Here is a 20,033-nt window from a genome sequence, read left to right as displayed (position 1 = left end):
CTTCTATTAGTAAGTAAAGAGTTTGATTCTATCCTATCCATTCCAAATCCATTTACAACTATAAGAAGTGTTGCTAGGAAGTAGAAATTGTGTTTGGCTCTTTCACTTCACTCTTGTTGAAGGGTTTCTGAAGAGAATCAAAACATGGTAGTGAAGGTGTACGGTCCTCACTGTGCTTCCACTAAAAGGGTGCTGGTATGTCTCCTTGAGAAGGAGGTCGAATTTGAGGTTGTCCCAGTTGATCTCACTAAGGGAGAGCACAAGGCTCCCGAGTTTCTCAAGTTACAGGTTCAATTTTCTTTTTTTCCTCAGACTCATCACTCTTCAAGATTACGTCTTTCTTTATCTTCTCATTCATCTTCTTTATTTATCATATCTGCAGCCCTTTGGAGTTGTTCCTGTCATCCAAGATGGAGACTACACCTTATATGGTTACACTTTCAACTTCTATATACTTTTGCCTTTTTGTTCATATTTTGTTTCTTCAGTTATTTTTTCTTATCTTACTGCTACCACCTTTTAAGTTGTCTGTGTTTGATCTGTTTCTGCAGAATCTCGTGCTATAATGAGGTTTTATGCAGACAAATACAGATCTCAGGGGGTTGAGCTGGTGGGGAGGACAGCAGAAGAGAGGGGTGTTGTGGAACAATGGCTAGAAGTTGAAGCACATAACTTTCACCCACCAGCCTATGACTTGGCTGTGCATCTGTTGTTTGCTCCAATATTTGGCATGACTCCAGATCCAAAGGTGATTGAGGAGAGTGAAGCAAAGCTGTTGAAGGTGTTGGATGTTTATGAGGAGAGGCTGTCAAAGAGCAAGTATTTGGGTGGGGATTTCTTCAGTCTTGCTGATATAAGTCATCTTCCATTTACATATTTTATAGTGAACCAAATGAATAAAGGGTATCTGATAAAAGAGAGGAAGCATGTGAGTGGTTGGTGGGATGACATAAGCAGTAGACCATCATGGAAGAAGGTTATTGAACTCTACCCACCTCCAGTTTAGTTCCAGAATGAAGTTCATGGATGATGCATTTAGTATCATCCATCTCTGCACTGCACCTGCTTCTGCTTCTCAAGAATAAATGTACTTTTATCCAATTATGAGTGATGTTGCAATATAAACCCAAAAGTCTTTAGACAACAAATGTTTTCTAAACTTAAATAAAAGTGTAATAGTTTGAAACTTAATGTTCAGTTGGAGACTTTAAATTGGTGTCCTAAAATGCTATAAGTCATGTTTTTATGTGGCAGTTTTATTTATAATACTTAGTCGGTTTCTTTCTCCAAAAATTAGTGTAATTTTAGTCCAAATTTTTCTAAATGGACAGATTAGTTTCTTGTTTTAAAATTGGATAAATCCTCGTATGTGTCAAATACGAGTTTTATGTAGATAATAATTTCTAAAGAAATTATAGTTGTAAAATGTGATTTTAATTAGGAAATAATTAAATTCGTATAATATAAAAACAATTTTTTTAAAAAGATTTCTATAATTGAATTTGTATTTTGACATTATAACTTCAGTGATAGTGATATTATATCGTATTGAAATCATTACAACTTCAGAATTATATTTGTACTATCAGATTGTATTAAAATTGTATTTAGTATGTATGACTTCATCAGTTTCAAAAAATTGTTTTTTTTTTAAATGGTAAAATATTTATGAAAGATTTAGTTATGTTATTTTGATTAAATTTTTTTTTGCATAAAACTTAATAACAATAGTAAAACGCTAAATCTGATACTAAAAAATTAGGGGTGTTTCTCCCTTCATCATATCATTTAAGATATTGTCCAACATTGTCCTATCTTCTTGACATTGTCCTATCTTCTTTGTGTTGAATTATTTTTTGGAGAATTCTTGACATTGTCCTATCTTCTTTGTTTTGAATTATTTTTTGGAGAAGAGTGTTTTTTTTATACTGTAGTTACTGAATTTAGCGAACAATATAGTGTCGAATTTGCGATCGAAATAACTTACAAATTTGTGATCGAAATAGCGACTGATTAATCATGTTAGTTAGTTTTGCGAACGAATTCGAAATGGCGACTAACTGAATTATTAATCATGCTAGTTAGTTTAGTTTTGCGAATGAATTCGCGACCGAACATAAAAAATAATGTTAGTTAGTTTTGCGAATGAATTCGCGACCGAACATGAAAAATCATGTTAGTTAGTTTTGCGAATGAATCCGTGACCGAACATGAAAGTGACAAAACCGTTGGTCGTTAAAGTGGTGATTGTTTCGAATAAATTGGAAAAAATATATCTGCAACCGAATTAGCGACCGAATATGTTTATTTTTTAGCCACCAATTTTATTTTGGTCACTAAATTTTATTATTTTTTTTCTGCCACCAAATTAGGCACTGAATATATTTACTTTTTAGCTACCGATTTTCTTTTGGTCGCTGAATATAAATGTTTATTTTTACTACCGAACCAGCCATCAAATTTGTTTATGTTTTAGCTACCGATTTTGTTTCGGTCACTAGATATAATTATTTATTTTTATCACTGAATCAGCCACTAAACACGTTTATTTTTTAGCCATCGAAATTTTTTAGTCGCTAAATCTTGTTTATTTTACAACTACTATTAATGATAATAATAATTTATTTTTATTTTAAAAAACTATACAAGCACTTTGAATATTAATGAGTACTCATCCATTTAAAAAATAATTAATTGTATTACTGATTTTTTTTATTTAAAAAATATGTGTCAAATATATTTGTAATTTATTAAATTTAGATAAAATTTATTAAATATTTTTTTAAAATATCACCTCAAATAATTTTTTTAAATAAAATTACATAAAAAAAATAATTATTGTTAATAAAATTAATCCTTTAAAAAAAATAAATTATGCTAAATAATTAAATTTAAATAAAATGATCTTTTTAAAACAACTTTAATTTTATAAAAATAAATAAATTTTCAGAATTAAATTGTAAATAATTTTTTAATTATTAATTTTTTTATTATAACAGTTTTATTACTTGTTTCTATTTTTTTCAATTAAAAATTATTAATAGAGGTAAGTATCTGCTAGTTAGAAATTATAAAATGTATTAGTATGAAAATTATTAATTAATTAAAATATTCATATTTATTATCATTGATATTTAAATACTCCTTTAATATTTATTTCTTAATTTTACATAAATACTATATTTTTTAATATTATTTATAAAGAGGTGACTTCAGTAAAAAAAGAATGTGACAATTAGATAAAACTTGGAATTTGATTTTTTGTAAGCTTCAGAGTTATTTGGAAGTTGTAGGTGCTTTTAGGACACCAAATACCCAAAAATGGACGTGGTGTGAACAAAGGTGCAGAGGAAGCTGCAGGCGGTGGTCGGAGGAGGAGGAGGAAGTTGTGGGTGGTGGTCGTGGTGCGAACGGAAGTACGAACAAAGGCGAACAGAGGTGTGAGCGGAGGCGAACGGAGGTGCGAGCGAAGGAGAACGAAGGTGCGAGCAAAGGCGAACGGAGATGTGAACGAAGGTATTTGATTGCTTGCATTAATTTTAACCTCAATCCTTTTGTCTAGGCTTGCTAGTTTTTCTTGTTTCTTCTGTAATGTTGTTTGAAGGTCTCTGAGCATGGCAATCACACAAGAATTTATATTTGATGGGTTCCAATAAATTGAACATAGTGCTTTACACTGGTTCTACTAACGGACTTGACTGAAAAAAAATGGAACTTGACTAGAGCGGGTCGGGTCCAAGCCATAGCCATCACTTTCATCACCATGTACCACAATGAATCACTTTTGCCCATAAACATTCAAGCCAAAACCCACATGTTATCACTTTGGTACCTAAAAAATATTAATTTGACTTTGCTTCAATCCTAAAAATACTTACTATCATTACCCAAGTCCTTCAAAAATCTGTACGTCACTAAAGTAGCCTTTCTGCTAATGTGCTTTACTGCTTAGGTAGCTTTGCCGTGTGGATGCTTAAGAGGCATTTAATAGGCTACATAAGCACTTAATCTTCTAAATTAGGCTCCATTAAATGGATTTTTGATAGATTAGAGGGTGAGAAAGAGACCATCACAGGTGAGATTTTCAATAGTCAAATAAAATAATAGCACACAACTTTGATAGATGAAAGTAACTCCTTTTTGCATATTTTGTCTGTCATAGTTAGCTTTAGGAATGAGTGGCATAAAGTAATTATTTATGTAGCAGTGCAATTTCTTTTCTGAGGCAGCCAGTGGAATGAATAGTATAATTGTATAAACTATTTGTATATTTCAAAGAGCATGGTAAAAGCACTATTTGAAATTTGATTAGAGAAATTTTAAAAGAGTAAGAACTGAAATAAATTGGAAAGTAGGGGTTTCAGACTTTAAATAGCTATGCATTGCTTCTGCAGTTTTAATGCTGTTGCTCCCATCATAGTTCATCACAGAAAAAAGTGAAGCTTTGTGATTTAAATGCTGAACCGTTTTGAGTGGTGGTGAATTGGGTTGGTGTGGTGGTGGAATGAAGTCATTACTTTTAAGCGTGGTGTGGTGTAAATCTTTTATGAGGTAAGGAAAATTATTTACGTTTTGTGTTTTAGTTGATAATGGGGTTAAGTTGTTACCGAATCGTGATATTCGGAAGGCTTCATATTTAGTTATAGATGCAAAAATTTGAATGTGGTTGTTATATACTCCGGACTTCGATATTCAGAAGATCATTTTTATATTTCATTTAAGTTTTTGGATGATCATATCCGGAAGTGAGTTATGAGTTTCAGATTTTTATGTTCGAAATGGTGTGCTATAAATGATGTTAAATATTAGAATCTCGAGTTCATTTATGTTTGCTTATGGATCATGGCATCCAGAAGGTCATTTATGTTGGTCAGGTAAGCTTCTGGATGACTAAATCCGAAAGTGACATATTAGTTTCGAACTTGCATATCCAGAACTTTGTAATTTAACTTACGTATATGAAAATCCAGAAGACAAAGTCTTTTAAATCATTAAGGGCAAAACAAATATTTCATGTCAAATTAGGTGGCAATGTCGGTTGGTCCCTCCCATGTTTGACTCGCAAAACGCAGGTCAGGTTGGTCCAACCTATATAAGAAATGCAAGTTCATTTGACCATCCTGTCCCGCATAAGAAGTAGTCCGTGTAAGATTCTATTCATCTATGTTTCAATTTATTAGAGAGAGAGAGAGATAGAGATAGAGAGATAGAGAGAGAGAGAATCTTGTTAAGATATAATTGGAAACTATTTTAATTAATTTTAATCTATTTTAAAAACTAATTTTAGTCACTAAAAATAATAAAATTTAAAACTAATTTTGTAGTTTCTAATCATTATATAATTATAATGAGATACTTAAATTTCTAGTCACTATTATTTGAATTTAAATATTAATTTTGAAGTAATTAAATTTTATAAAATTAATTATTAATTTATAAAATATTTTAAATTGATATGAATAAATTTAATAATTTAATAATTTTAGTATAATATTAAAATAATTAATATAAATTTAAAAATTACATTTAAAATAGTATTTTAATCTTTTAATTTTATTTAAATATAAAATTAAATTAATGATTAATTCAAAATATTATTTAAATTAAAATTTTAATAAATAAATTTAAATAAAGATGCATATTTTTCAAAAAATTATTTAATTTTTTTAAATTTAACCAATTGGTATGTAAGGTTTTGAATTTCAAAGTTTATCTGTTTTCTTTAACTTTTTTTCTCATCTCTCACTCTTAGCACTCAACAACCGGAAACCACACCCTACAACGACAACGCACCTTGAGACGGTAACGCACCCGCAACAATGACGTTTCTCTGTTTCGAATGAGACTAACCTCTTTAAGCTTATCATAGTAAGTTTCAATTCGTGTTTCATTCTCGCTCTTTGTCTTTTATTTTTGTGTTTGCTCATCGAAACTTCACAACTTTACTCAATGTATCTTCCCATCTTAAAATCCTAGATTATTACACATAAAAGGTACTCTGTTGTAAGTTGTGTGGCTGTTAGTTTTGAAGGTAATTCTAGTAAAATAATAAGCAACTGCATAATTAATATGGGGATATTAATTTGAGGTCTTCGTTTTATTTGTCTAGTTTGATCAAGTTTCATTAACTTGTGAATATCTTTATGCACGGTATATGGTCAGTGTTGTTGGTTTAGTTAGGCCTTAGGCTTGCAAGCTCAAACAAAAATTCAAAGTTTATTGAAACTTTGACATCGTGCTAACTACCTAATTGTGTAGATTTTTGTGTATCTGATTACATTTCAATGGTATTGTTAATGTGGTTTTTATTTATTTATTTAGAACTTGGAGATATTGTGATTTGTGTAGTATAATATAATGGTATTTGGAGCATCAAAAGGTTTAGTACGCACCTACAACTAGTTTAGTTGTTTTCCCTTTATTGAGACAAATGCTTTTGGAACTTTGGAAAGACTTTTTGTCAGACAAGGCATGCTTTAATTAGTAGAAACTAGAATCCAAATATGTGGGATTGGGATCAATACCTCTGCTTGCCTCTGCAAAACCAAATGCATGGAACCTGTAGAGTGGAAGGGCTAACTTTATAATTTTATTTACTGTGCTTTCTTCTCTTTGTAGTGTTAGTACTCAGTGAGGTATGTAATTTCTTGTGCACTTTGTTAATGACACTAATATTGTAGTTAAACCAAAATTTTGTTTACTCTGAAAATTAATCTTGGGTTGTTAAAGTATTTGACAAATTGCTTTTTTTTCCTCTTTGTTGTGAACACTTCTTTCCTCAATGAGGTGTATCTTTTTAATCTTTCTAGCCTCTCTTGGTTAAGGGCTTTATAATCCTTCTAGAACTGAGTTATTTCGTGTGCACCTGGTTCATGATGCTTGATCCATGTTACAAAAGTTGTGGGAGTCCAACATAAATTTTTACTTTTATAAATTAGTGATAATATTAAAATGATTAGATTAGTTTCATATTATTGTATTGTAAATATTGTGGCATTTTTCATCAGTACATTTCAAAGTTTTTATTTTTTTAGTTTAAACCTCAAACCAAAAAGAAAGTACACTTAGAATTTAAAATAAATTGGTTGATCATTAAAAGACCGACCATCTAATGCAGATGAAGACTTGGTATCCGTTACGTTGCCCCTGCCATCAATTTTGACATCCTCTAGGGAAAACAGGTGGAATGATACAAATTCTTATGGTTCAAAAAAGATAATTTTGGCCTTGGATTTCAATTTTTCTCTGCTGCTGTGTTTTGAAATCAGTTTATCATGGTACCTTCTATTTAGTTATTTAAATGAATCAGCAGTTTTATTCAACCTGCAATATAGATACAACCAAGATATGATCTATGTAAGCTTATATCTCTTAATTTTCTATCTTGATTTATTTTCCTAATCATAACCTCTTTAAGTGCATAACTATTTAATTCAGATGAAAGCTGGGCCTGTTTTGGTTGCCATAAATCCCTTTTAAGAAAGTTACTTTGTATGGTAATAATCAAATTATCAAACTCTAAGGTTAACTCGTAAACCCTTACGAGTTTGAGTTTAAGAGTCAGGTGAAGGTTGGCGAGTCAACTCGGGAGTAAACTCGTTTTTGAGTAAACCCGAATCCGAAGTTGACTCGGTCAAACTCGGCTAAACTCGTGAGTTTAAGGTCGAGTTATCGAGTTGCGTAAAATGGACTCAAAACGATGTGTTTCCTTGTGATTAGGTTAGATTTTTTAGGGTTTTACCGCTCATCACACCGCACCGCTCCTCGCCTCGTACCGCGCCGCTCCTTGCCTCGTACCGCGTCGCTCCTCGCCTCGCACAACCCCACACTGCTCCTCGTACCGCACCGCTCGTCGCATCGCGCCGCTGGTTGTCACACCTCGTTTCACAATGATCCTCGTCACACTACGCCGTTCGCGAAACACTTTGATGGGTAAGTCCTGCTGCTGCGGTGAGGACGGATTGGGTTAGGGTTTTCAAAATTAGGTTTGAACTTTTAAAAATGGGTTGGGGCGTTTTTGTTCATTGGGTTGGGGCAGATTTTTGGACATCCTGAAGTTCTTTTACTGCTTTGGACATATTGGATTTTTGTTTAATTTTAAAGCAGAATGACTAATTGATTGTTTGTTTTAGAGTTAGATGATTTTCTTGAAGAATTAGAAGAATGAGACTTTTAAATTATAACATTTGTGTTGTTTTAGTTATTTTATTAGTGTATGAACTTGTTTATTTCAATATTATGGATTTGTTTTCATGAATTATTCTTTTGTTAAATTTTTTTTATGAAGTAGACTCTTACGAGTTTACGAGTCGAAAGTCAAGTTTAATGGAGTCCCACGAATGATAGTAAACTCTCTAGTATGATAAAATGACTATATTGAAGCCTACAAGTGTAAGGCAAGTGAAAGCCCTCATTTATATGCAATTACTGACAGCCATTCGAGAAATGATACGAGACAACTTTTTCCTTATTTTTTATAGAAATTAAGTTTTAAAAGGTTAAGCTGTTTCCATTCGTTTTGTACTATAACTTTTTAATCTGTCTATTGCTTTGTTTGCAGATGAAGTGAATCAATCCATAATTATAAGGTCAATATTTCTTGATTAATTTTTCTCTTCCGAGCGACTAGTCATAAAAAACTATTTGGTTTTTGTTTGCTTTTTTAAAAGATGCATCTTATTTGGTGTTTAGAACAAGAGACTTGTAGTTCGGAGAGTTTTTGGTTGATTTCATATAACTAACTTTATTTAATTATTTAGTTCAATTTTATTATGTATGTTAGTTTTACATATAATTAACTTTGTTTTTTTATTAATGCAGAAGAAGTTTTCGATTTGTGCACCAGATCATAAGTGGGCAAGAAATAATTTTGAAATGCGAGATGCTATAATAATGAAAAATAATTTAAATAAGGCTCGACAAAGAAAGATTAAGCTAAATTGGATTGTTCCTTCTAATGATTTAATTTCCTTCATGTGCATACTTATATTGAAACTAGTTTTAGACACAAGAGAATATCTTAAAATATTTCAAATGAATTGATTTTTCCATTTGATAAATTTTTTTTTTTTACAAAAAATTATATTATTTGGAGACCATTATAGTGACCATTTTTTTATATTTATATATTTGGTCACTAAATGAGTTTCTATATATTTTGGTCACTAAATTGGTTTCAATAAAATTGGTTGTTAATTTGATTTCTATATAATTGATTACTAAATTAGTTTCTATATATTTGGTCACTAAGTTGGTTTTTATTGATAACTAAATTGGTTTCTAAATTAGAATCTAAATTGGTATATAAAATTAACGAAGATGATTTTAGCCACTTACTACAATTAGATTTTAAATTAGTTTCTAATTAAGTTATTGACTAATTTTATCATTTTAGAAACTCAAAAATTTAGTTTCCAAAAACAACTTTTCTTATAGTTTAACCATTGCATTTATGTATTAAATTATTTTTATAATTAACTGAAACTTAATTTGCAATTATTATTGATTTAAGTTACAATACTATTTCATATCTACATCTTTCGAATAATATAATATAGAAAATTAATCTATTAAAATATTTTTATTTAAATATTTAATTTAAAAATAGGTTAATTAATTGAAAATATCAATTCGACCAGTCGCGAGGTTTAGTAGGTCTTAGTGTTATGAGTACTTTTATCATAATTGATGGTTATTTTGACTAGATAACAATAATAATAATAAGTAGGTGTTGATGAGTTGGTCCTTAGAAGAAAAAAGGAAAAAATATGAGGATATAATTCTTACAACTTTCCAAGGAAGCGAAAAGAGCACTTTTTTATTTATTTATTTTATTTTCAATCTTAGACATTTTTAATATTTTCCAAATTTTTACTAAGGCTTTACTTGAATTATGAAATATGGGATATAATTGTTAGAACTTCCAATTATTTGCCATCTTATGTTCTTAAGAAGCGAAAATGACACTTTTTTTTTATTCAATTTTATTGCTAGACCATTTTAAGAAATATTTTCTAAATTTTAACTAATGCTTTACTTGAATCATGAGAAAACAATAATTCTTAATAAATAAAACAAGTTGGATTTTTTGGTTGGGAGTCACTTATTTCAAAAGACAATATTATTTTTATTTGGATAAATAGTTATTTCAATACAATAAGTTTTTTATTTTAATAAAAAAAACTTACATTTTGTTGGATTCTATTATTTAATACAATTAAATACTTTTGTATTTGTAACTATCACGTATGTTTATTCAAAAATTTTAAAAGAATCACAAAGAATTTTTAATGTATAAAATAGAAAATATAGGTTAAAGTTAATTACAGGTTAAAGTTATTATTTTTCTTCTCCAATAAACACAAACACACGTGACAACTTATTAAAGACGAAATACTTGTTTAATTGTGTTAAATATTAATAGAACTCAAATGAAATTAACATAATTAAAATGTTTGTATTGCAATAAAAATAAAATATGTCAATAATTATTAAACTATTTAATTTTTTATTTCATTGTTTATTTATAAATAATACCTCAACTTTTAATTAAACATCTTTAATTTCTACTTCATATTTATTTATTTTTTTGGTGGGAAACACGTTCTAAAATATTTATCTCTTTCTTAACTTTCAATAAAAAAATAATACTATAAATTTAACTTTAATAGACATCAATATAAATGTTATACTTTTATACACAGTAATCCGAATTCTGTACAATTAAAGGTAGCACATTGATTATTTGTCGACCACAATAATATCCACCCCCTCATCTTTACTTTCTAAATCATTGCCCATCATGTTTGGTAGTTGTAATATTTATATTCACATCTTCTTTTTCCTCTTTTCCCAAAGGACCAACCACTCGAAACTTCTATCTAATTCCACACAAATCTTTTATTATATTAAGTAAAAGAGTTTGATTCTATCCTACCCATTCCAAATCCATTTACAACTACAGTGTGAAAACATGCGCTTGATTTCACGCGTAGGGGCACTATAAGAAGTGTTACCAGGAAGTAGAAATTGTGTTTGGCTCTATCACTGCTTCAGTCTTGTTGAAGGGTTTCTGAAGAGAATCAAAACATGGTAGTGAAGGTGTACGGTCCTCACTGTGCTTCCACTAAACGGGTGCTAGTATGTCTCCTTGAGAAGGACGTCGAATTTGAGGTTGTCCCAGTCGATCTCACTAAGGGAGAGCACAAGGATCCCGAGTTTCTCAAGTTACAGGTTCAATTTTCTTTTTTTGCCCACCCTCATCACTCTTCAAGATTACGTCTTTCTTTATCTTCTCATTCATTTTCTTTATTCATCATATCTGCAGCCCTTTGGAGTTGTTCCTGTCATCCAAGATGGAGACTACACCTTATATGGTTACACTTTCAACTCCTATATACTTTTGCTTTTTTGTTCATATTTTGTTTCTTCAGTTATTTTTTCTTATCTTACTGCTATACCACCTTGTAACTTGTCTGTGTTTGATCTGTTTCTGCAGAATCTCGTGCTATAATGAGGTATTATGCAGACAAATACAGATCTCAGGGGGTTGAGCTGTTGGGGAGGACACCGGAAGAGAGGGGTGTTGTGGAACAATGGCTAGAAGTTGAAGCACATAACTTTCACCCACCAGCTTATGACTTGGCTGTGCATCTGTTGTTTGCTCCATTATTTGGCATGACTCCAGATCCAAAGGTGATTGAAGAGAGTGAAGCAAAGCTGTTGAAGGTGTTGGATGTTTATGAGGAGAGGCTGTCAAAGAGCAAGTATTTGGGTGGGGATTTCTTCAGTCTTGCTGATATAAGTCATCTTCCATTTACATATTTTATAGTGAACCAAATGAATAAAGGGTATCTGATAAAAGAGAGGAAGCATGTGAGTGGTTGGTGGGATGACATAAGCAGTAGACCATCGTGGAAGAAGGTTATCCAACTCTACCCACCTCCAGTCTAGTTCCAGAATGGGCTTCATGGACCATGCATTTAGTATCATCCATATCTGGACGTGCTTCTGAAGAATAAATGTACTTTTACCAAATTATGAGTAATGTTGCAATATAAACCCAAAGATCTTTAGGCAACAAATGTTTTCTAAAATTAAATAAAAGTGTAATGGTTTGAAACTTCATGTTCAGTTGTAGACTTTAAATTGGTTTCCTAAAATGATATAAGAAGTCATGTTTTAACAGTTATGTGGCAGTTTTATTTATAATACATACACAGTCGGTTTCTTTCTCAAAGTATAATAATTTTAATCCGAATTTCCGCAGACAGACTAGTTTTTTATTCTAAAATTGGATAAACCATGGAGTACGATTAGATTTTAAAGAAATTATCAATTAAGTATTGTGAGCTCCCATTTATGTGGCAAAACGATCTCTGAAATTAAGGTAATGGCCGAACCTATTTAAGCTTTATAGCCGATATCTGAAATTAAGGAAGAAAATTCCATTTAATTGGGAGAGTGTTTATTACAACAATTGGTTGGATATACGGGACAGAACTAGATATAAAAGAGGAAAAAGAGAGGACTTAATATAATAAGAGAAGGAGACTATAGATAGAACAATTTAGCTAAAAGTCAATTTTTCTGGTTAAACTAGATGCTTGAGAGATATACCTCTTGGCTAGAACATTGTGTCCATTATGAGATATGTAAAATAATCTTATGTCGTAAAAATTTTCTAGATGATAATAAGAGCAACACGGCATACTGTAATAGGAGGAAGGCAATGAAGCACCAGATGCAACAGAGACCTTAATGAAAATGATGGAGGCGATGAGAAAGCAAAATAAGGAACGAGTTGAGGAGTTTAGGAGAGCCCAATAAGATTTGAGAAGGGAGAATGTCCAAACGAGGGAGATGTTGGAGGAATCTTTTAGGGTTCAGGACCAATTCCAAAGGAAGAATGAAGAGTTCCAAAAACAAATCAATCATCAATTCCTAGGTCACCAAGACGAATAGGGGGTCCAGTCGGATTTCCAAACATTCTCGAATTTACAAAGTGGGTGGAAGTAGAACCTTTAACTACAATAACAGCTGGAAAAATATAGAAATTTATTTGAAAATCTATAATATGCAGGTTTGGAGTACTAAGGGAGGTGATGTCAGATAATGGGACACAATTTGTAAGTAAAAAGGTGCGGGACATCTGCAAGGAGATGTGAATTCATTATGTTTTTTCAATGGTGGAGCATCCCCTAACAAATAGACAAGTGGAGGCTGCAAATAAGGTGATTTTGCAGGGTTAAAGAAGAAAGTGGGGAAAGCCAAGACAAGGTGCGTGGAGTTTTTATCAGAGATAGTTTGGTCATACCACACTTTATTTCAATCAACAACAAGGGAAACTCCTTTCAGGTTGGTGTACAGAAGTGATGTAGTATTATCCATTGGGTTAGAAATTCCATCTAGAAAGGTAGGAGATTTTGAGGAACAGAAGGGAAGACTTTTCCATTTGGATACAATAGATGAGTTGAGGGATAAAGAAAAGGTGAAGGAAGTCGCTCTCAAGAGAAGAATTGAAGCAAAATTTTTAAGCAAAGTAAGCCCAAGAGAGTTCTGAAAAGGAGATTTGGTGTTAAGGAAAGCAGGAGAAATTCACATGGATAGCAAGCTGGCTGCAAGGTGATAATTAGAGTTCTTCAAACACTTTTAAAGGTTTAAGAAACTCTGTGAAGAAATCCATAAGAGGAATCAAGTTATCCAAGAACACAAACTGTTTTAAAGTAAAACACAGAAAAAACAATCGGTTGTTTCTTCGAATCAATCAGTTGTTTATACCTGTTAAAACTTAAACTGCTTAAAAACAAAATATAAAGGAGTTCAGAGAAAGAGAAATGCACAGAAACAGTTTATACTGGTTCACTCTTACAATAAGAGCTACATCCAGTTCCCAGAAACCACTGGGTAATCCACTGAGCAATCAAACCAGATTACAAACACCACACACCAAACTTGAACCCCTCAAGAAATACACTGCCTTTGGCAAACCACACCAAGAGTATTGATCTTGAACACCTCAAGAACACACAACACTCCTTGGCAATACAACAAAAGAAATATAGAAGATTGAGAAAAGGATTACACCTGATCAAAGTACAACTGAAAAGAATACAATTGCAATCATATTCCACTCTCACTTGAAAATCCAAAGCTTGATGTGAATCTTGAAAACTTGAAATCAAATATGTCAAATTGAATTTCTCAAAACTGTTTCTTACACTTCAGAAACATATAACAAACTATTTATATTTTCCAAAGATTGGTTAAAACATTTAATGAAGGAGCATATTCAGTTAGAAATCATTTAAGATAGATTCACCATTCAAAACTGAATTCTGTTAGGATTTTCAAAGAAACAATCAGTTGAAACCACGAAACAATCGATTGATTTGGTTTGACAGTTAAGTCAACCAAGTCAAAAACTTTCAACATTTTTCAAAACCTCTAAGAGCAAAACAACCAGTTGATTCGACAAAACAACAGGTTGTTTTTCACTTAGTTGGAAAATCATTTAATTTAGAAAAAGGTTTTAATTCACATCAGTTTTAGATTCAACAAAAGAGTGGATCACACTTTATTCTACCCAGATCCCACTCACACAGCAACAACACCAGCCTTTCATCAAACACTTTGGATTTGGATTCTTCAAAGCTCTTGACCACTCTTGATCAACAATCTCCCCCTATTTGATTAAGACAAATCCCTGGTTGCTTGTGTTGATCTTGTTTGAATCTGAAACAGCACGTGCAAAACATAAACTATGCAATCTAGAGCATCTCTAATAGCAGGTTATGATGATACATCAACTAGTTTTTCTACATAACCACAAGAGTAGAAAAACCAGCCACAAACTATGCCAAAAACATCAAAACTACAGCACCAAAATCAAACAACATATGCAGCCGAAATTAAAGCATACTTTATAGTAGTTTTAAGACAACTCATAAACCATTTTCTCTCCCTATTTGTCTCCACAAATAGAATTAGGAAGAGATAAAAACATAATAGTTCAAAATAAAGCAATACTCACATAGAAATTTAACGAAACTTGGCTTCAATCATCTTTCCCATATTGCAGCTCATAAAGTTGGTTTTGAACAACTTCAATTTGTTCATCAAGGTTCTGAAAATGAGTATCCATGCTTTGAAATCTTTTGTCAAAGTTCTGAAAGTTTGTAGCACAAAGATCATGAAGATTTCTTTGATTTTCAACAAAGTTGTCCAACCTATTTACCATGAATCTCTCAAAAGGAGACATTGAGAGAATTTTATTTCCTTGATTTCCAGCACTTGTTCCAACACCTATCTCAGTAGCAGGTTGATCTTCATCTTGAGCATCAACATCAACACCTTCAGCAGCTTCTTGATCTTCTTCATCATGTTTAGCATGTGCACCACTTGAGGAACCACCATGTTCACCATCCTTGCTTACCCATCTTCCACCAATCTTGGTAAAACCCATCTTGCTTAGTGAACCATTGTTCACTTCATATGTTGATTTCCTCAATTCGGATGTTTCTTCCTCAAGATCTACTTTAAAATAGTTTATGAATTTAGAAATCAAGATAGCATAAGGATAATGATAGTCACTTAACCTCATAGATATTTGCATGTGTTCCTTGATGATATGGATCCAATTGATCTTGACTTTGCTCATAATGCAGTATATGTAGACAAGATCTTCCTCAGTGAGAACAAAATGATTGCTCCCTCTTGGTGTTAGAATCCAAGTTACAATGAGAGCCAACAACCTTTCATTCAACTTGAACCCTCCAATAGAACAAGTTCTTACTTGTGCTTGAGGATTCTTCAAACAACTTCTATAATACTTAATCTTGTTGAAATCTTCCACCACACCAATATTCACTTTGTTGATTCTCAGCCCAGCATACTTCAAACCAGTTACTGCAGTCCATACCTCATGACTAATCTCCATATCCACACCTTTGACATGAGAAACAAGGTTGTTGTCAACAAACTTCAAGTTGGTGTAGAAAACTCGAATAAGATTAGGATAAATGTTCCCTTTCATCTCCAATAACTTCTTTAGCAGTTGTTCCTTGAGAAGATTTCGCACATCATCCAGTTTTTGACTTTTCAGCTAGCTGAAAGAGACAACTTTTGGGTTGTTTATCACTTTTCGACTTGTTTCAAAGCGATATTTTTCAATCAACTCATTGTCCCCTGAAAACCAGCCTTCAAGACCGTCCTGTTCTTACAGCCCTGATTTTGATCCTTTTTTATGATGGAGGAGTGGAATCCATGATAACAGAATGGAAAAAAAAAATAGAGAAAAAATTGAGATGTAGCTAGAGATGTGCCAATTGATTGTTTTTGTGTAGAAAAACAGCTGCAGAGGGTTTTATAGCAACAAAAAAACCCTCTTTGATCCTTTGGTTGCAGTGGGTTTTAGTCTTCAAGAAGAGGAATCTGGTCTAAGCTTGCATAGAAAACATGTCAGCCCATACCAGAAAAACACATGGTCAACACATGTGGATTTGACTAGTCATAAAGGCACTTGAATTTCGAAGATATGGAATATATTCCTTTTATGACAAGAAGTAACCTCCTCCTGAACCAAATCAGATCCATATGACTGCTTTATTGACTCATAATTCCTTTAAGATTGAAATCTGTAAAAGATAGAATGCATAAAGAAATTAAATCAGTTTTATGCAGTGCTGTCAGAGGAGAAACAATCGGTTGTTTCGAAAAAATAATCGGTTGTTTTTCTAAAGCAACAAATAATTAGAATTTTTAAAAGCAGAGAAGAATCAAAGTGTAATTGCTCCACATATATCACAATTAGATGAAGATTTAACACAAATTAAGAAAAGAAAAATAACAGAAACAAAGAAAGCCTTATCCTTTTGTCATAACGCCCCTTCATTGAGTCATAATGCATGATCAAGAGAACTTCTTTTGGCTTTTAAGAAGACTTAAGCTGGTACAGAATCCTTAGTTCAATTCCAGACATAATCTTTTCCTTCCAAAAGCTTGATCTGATGACTCAAGAGTCCATGCTTCTCTTAGTATTCCTACAACACAATAAATTCAAGCAACAAGATTCGGTCCCCTTACAAAAGTGGGTCCTTTTGATTTACTTTTATCATTGGGAACTTCAGAATCTTTGGGAATTCATCTCATAATATCTTTAGGAACAAAATATTTCCTAATTTTACTGAATCTAACAGAGTGGCCTCTCTTCAAGCAATAAAAACATGTAACAACCGGTTGTTTCGATTTTTCAATCGGTTGTTTTTCTGACACTTTTGAAAAAGGCTTTGTAATCCTATTTTTCTTGCTTTGAGGATTAAATCCCAAACCAGATTTTCCAAAAACACATTTTTGGGATGCTAAGAGATTTTCAAAGTTAGATTTACCCTTTGAAAGTTTATCCATAGTTCTTAGATAGTGGACTTTACTATCAAGAGTTTTACAATTTTCACAAGCTTTTGAGTGACTCAAGCAAGAAGAATTCTTGCAATGCAATTCAATATTTTCAAAATCAGTTTTTGAATTTTCCAATTCTTCTTCAAGTGTCTTGACTCTATTTTCAAGCCAGTTGTTCAACCCTTTCAACCGGTTTCAAGAGAGCCAATCGGTTAGCTTCCTCATAAGTTTCTTTAAAAGCTTGAAGCAATTGACTATAGTTTTCAGCATTTAAAGAGGCACAAGAACTTACACTACTTGAATAATCTTCTCCCCTTGCCATCAAACACAAATTGGCTTTTTCATCTTCACTTAGGGTGTGTTTGGATTAGAGGGTGTGGGGGAGTGGAAAGTTGAGGGTGAGTGGGAGTGGAAAGTTGAGGGTGAGTGGGAGTGGAAGTGTGAAGAAAGTGTGAAGAAAGTTGAGGTTGTTTGGATTGGGGTATGTTAGAGTGGATGTGTGAGGAAAGTTTATTGGAAATTGTGAGTGATGTGATAGTTGTAAGAATATTATAAATTATTTTGAAGAGTAAAGTTTGTGAGATTACAATTTTACCCTTGTATATAAAAAAGAATAAATAATGATTAATCCTATTTCATATTTTAGTTAATTATAATTTAAAATTAAAGTATAATTATATTATTTAACATTTTATTAATTAAGAATTATTTTTAATTTAAATTAATTTATTTACATAATTTTAATATTATAAATGATTTTATAAATTATGTTATGTTATATATATACAAATATATATAAAATATATTTAAAAAAAAAATAGAAATTTCGAATATAACATGAAAATTAAGTAGGTGTCAAAATATATAATATAAAGTCATTACATGAAGAACATAATAATGTTAATTAGAAAAAGAAAAGACATTCTCAGTAATAACATTTGAATCCTTCTTGTGGAGACCTTCAAACGGTTTTCTAGAAGACATATCTTATTCTGTTGTATGATAATAATTTCATCTTTTTCATCGGCAACGTCTTCAATGCACCATTTGAAAAAATTACAGCCTAGAACCATGCCACTTCTAATCTGTTTTGAAGAAAACAATAAAATTGAACAATGAATAAGTTTAAAATAACATTCTTAAGTTTGTTTGAAACCTAATTGAATAAATTTTACCTTGTAGTTGGGACAACCCCAAAATTTTTTTCCAGCATTTTTTTGTGTTGTCGCTATTCTCAAAACAGCAAATTGTCCACAATGACAAATAGGATCAACGAAGGCACTTGTGGTCCCAGTAGCATGGGTAAAAGTACCACGTTTTTGCACACTACAACCAGTACAACTAGATGACGACGTGTTGTGATACGCAGACATTAATGACACTTAACCAATGTTGTCGAAGTAATAAGATGGTAAAAAAGTTGCATTAAAAACAATATGATTATGTAAATAAGTAGCATGAAAAGTAGCATAAAACCTTAACAATAACAATGTCAACGTCAAAAATAACAAACACAATTCATCAATGTTCAACATGAAACTTAGAAATAAAAATAACAATGACAATAACAAAATAATAACACACTCAATAGCCTTGATGACGTCGAATGTCAGCCAGAGTAACCTCCATTCTGTCCAATCGGGTATTCATCCTTTCCATGCCGGACAAAATCTGATTTAACAATTCCCTTTGAGTGGGGTTTTCCTCCTCAGGTTGACCACCTTCATCATCTTGTGGTGGCAATTCATCCTCTTCATCATCTTCTTCGTTTGCATGTTGTGGTCTACCAAGTTGCCATATGCCATTGACCTGGAATATATTTAATTTTGTCATACTTTTTTTGCCAAAGTAATTATTCCAGCCTAGCATTGTTGCTTGTTCATTGGACAAGTCAAAGCCATACACCTGCAAGATCCTCGTTATCAAATTTGCATATGGGAGAGGCATCTTGTTATCCCGGCATTTGATGATCTGTTGCATTATGTAATGAGGCCAATTAATGCGTACATTATTCTTGATTAACCACATCATGAAAATATCTTCATTCAGCAGTTGTGCATAATTGCTTCCTCGAGGGCACAAGATATGCACCCATGTGTAATGCAACAGTCGGTCATTCATGTTCAGACTATCGACATTTTTCAGATTTTGACCTTCAACATCTTCACGAATCATGGTGGATAGTGCTAGTGCTCGATCAAAATTCACTTCCTCAGGGATCGTCCCGGGGGTTAACTTAAGACCGTCATACTGTAGATGAGCAATGGTCATCCAATCCACTTCTTTGATGTGTATCATTTTGCCGCAAATCTCAACGGCAAGGTGACCAGCAGGTGTGAATTTTGCATTTGTATAAAAAACCCTTACCAAATCCTCATAATACGGAAGATTAATTCCGAGGAAAGGTTGTAAACCTTGCCAATTCAAAAGATTTTGGAATTGAAATCCTGGACCACCAAAAAATGGAGTATGCATCACTTTTGGTGGTAATACTGCTCTTGCGTGAAAGTTCTTTTCAAAAACCACCATTTGACGCCTGGTACTGAAGTATCTTGAATAATCAAGAACTTCTGGAATCCTCGTTGGTGGAGGAGGAACGTCAACATCTTCTGCTGGAGATTTACCCTTACGGGTTCTGT

The 20,033-nt window shown here is 32.2% G+C and overlaps 2 protein-coding genes and 1 long non-coding RNA gene across 3 annotated transcripts; all 3 read left to right on the top strand.

Annotated features, from left to right (window-relative positions):
• Positions 1-132: 132 nt before the first annotated feature.
• On the top strand, positions 133-1,226 carry LOC137827171 (glutathione S-transferase F9). The gene is made up of 3 exons (XM_068633394.2): positions 133-288; positions 383-431; positions 552-1,226. The coding sequence occupies exons 1-3, from the start codon at positions 145-147 to the stop codon at positions 1,004-1,006; spliced, it is 648 nt and encodes a 215-aa protein (XP_068489495.1). The 5' UTR covers positions 133-144; the 3' UTR covers positions 1,007-1,226.
• A 2,077-nt stretch (positions 1,227-3,303) lies between these two features.
• On the top strand, positions 3,304-6,323 carry LOC137827151 (uncharacterized). Its single transcript, XR_011083670.2, has 3 exons — positions 3,304-3,516; positions 4,395-4,551; positions 5,753-6,323. It is a non-coding gene; the product is annotated as an uncharacterized LOC137827151 (long non-coding RNA).
• A 4,753-nt stretch (positions 6,324-11,076) lies between these two features.
• LOC137827170 (glutathione S-transferase F9) lies at positions 11,077-12,190 on the top strand. Its single transcript, XM_068633393.2, has 3 exons — positions 11,077-11,232; positions 11,327-11,375; positions 11,498-12,190. Exons 1-3 carry the CDS (start codon positions 11,089-11,091, stop codon positions 11,950-11,952), a joined length of 648 nt encoding a protein of 215 aa, XP_068489494.1. The 5' UTR covers positions 11,077-11,088; the 3' UTR covers positions 11,953-12,190.
• Positions 12,191-20,033: the final 7,843 nt, after the last annotated feature.

This window comes from Phaseolus vulgaris, chromosome 8, assembly GCF_051622355.1.
Source record: "Phaseolus vulgaris cultivar YP4 chromosome 8, ASM5162235v1, whole genome shotgun sequence".
In the NCBI taxonomy this organism is placed as follows: domain Eukaryota; kingdom Viridiplantae; phylum Streptophyta; class Magnoliopsida; order Fabales; family Fabaceae; genus Phaseolus; species Phaseolus vulgaris.
Note: the sequence above shows the minus strand (reverse complement) of the source record. Positions and strands in the feature narration are given on the sequence as shown.

What these genes read in the sequence shown, in the direction of transcription:
- LOC137827171 (XM_068633394.2), top strand. Translation starts at nt 145, where the DNA reads ATGGTAGTGAAGGTGTACGGTCCTCACTGTGCTTCCACTAAAAGGGTG. An exon ending in CCGAGTTTCTCAAGTTACAG is followed by an intron (nt 289 to 382) that starts GTTCAATTTTCT and finishes TCATATCTGCAG; the next exon opens with CCCTTTGGAGTTGTTCCTGT. An exon ending in TGGAGACTACACCTTATATG is followed by an intron (nt 432 to 551) that starts GTTACACTTTCA and finishes CTGTTTCTGCAG; the next exon opens with AATCTCGTGCTATAATGAGG.
- LOC137827170 (XM_068633393.2), top strand. Translation starts at nt 11,089, where the DNA reads ATGGTAGTGAAGGTGTACGGTCCTCACTGTGCTTCCACTAAACGGGTG. An exon ending in CCGAGTTTCTCAAGTTACAG is followed by an intron (nt 11,233 to 11,326) that starts GTTCAATTTTCT and finishes TCATATCTGCAG; the next exon opens with CCCTTTGGAGTTGTTCCTGT. An exon ending in TGGAGACTACACCTTATATG is followed by an intron (nt 11,376 to 11,497) that starts GTTACACTTTCA and finishes CTGTTTCTGCAG; the next exon opens with AATCTCGTGCTATAATGAGG.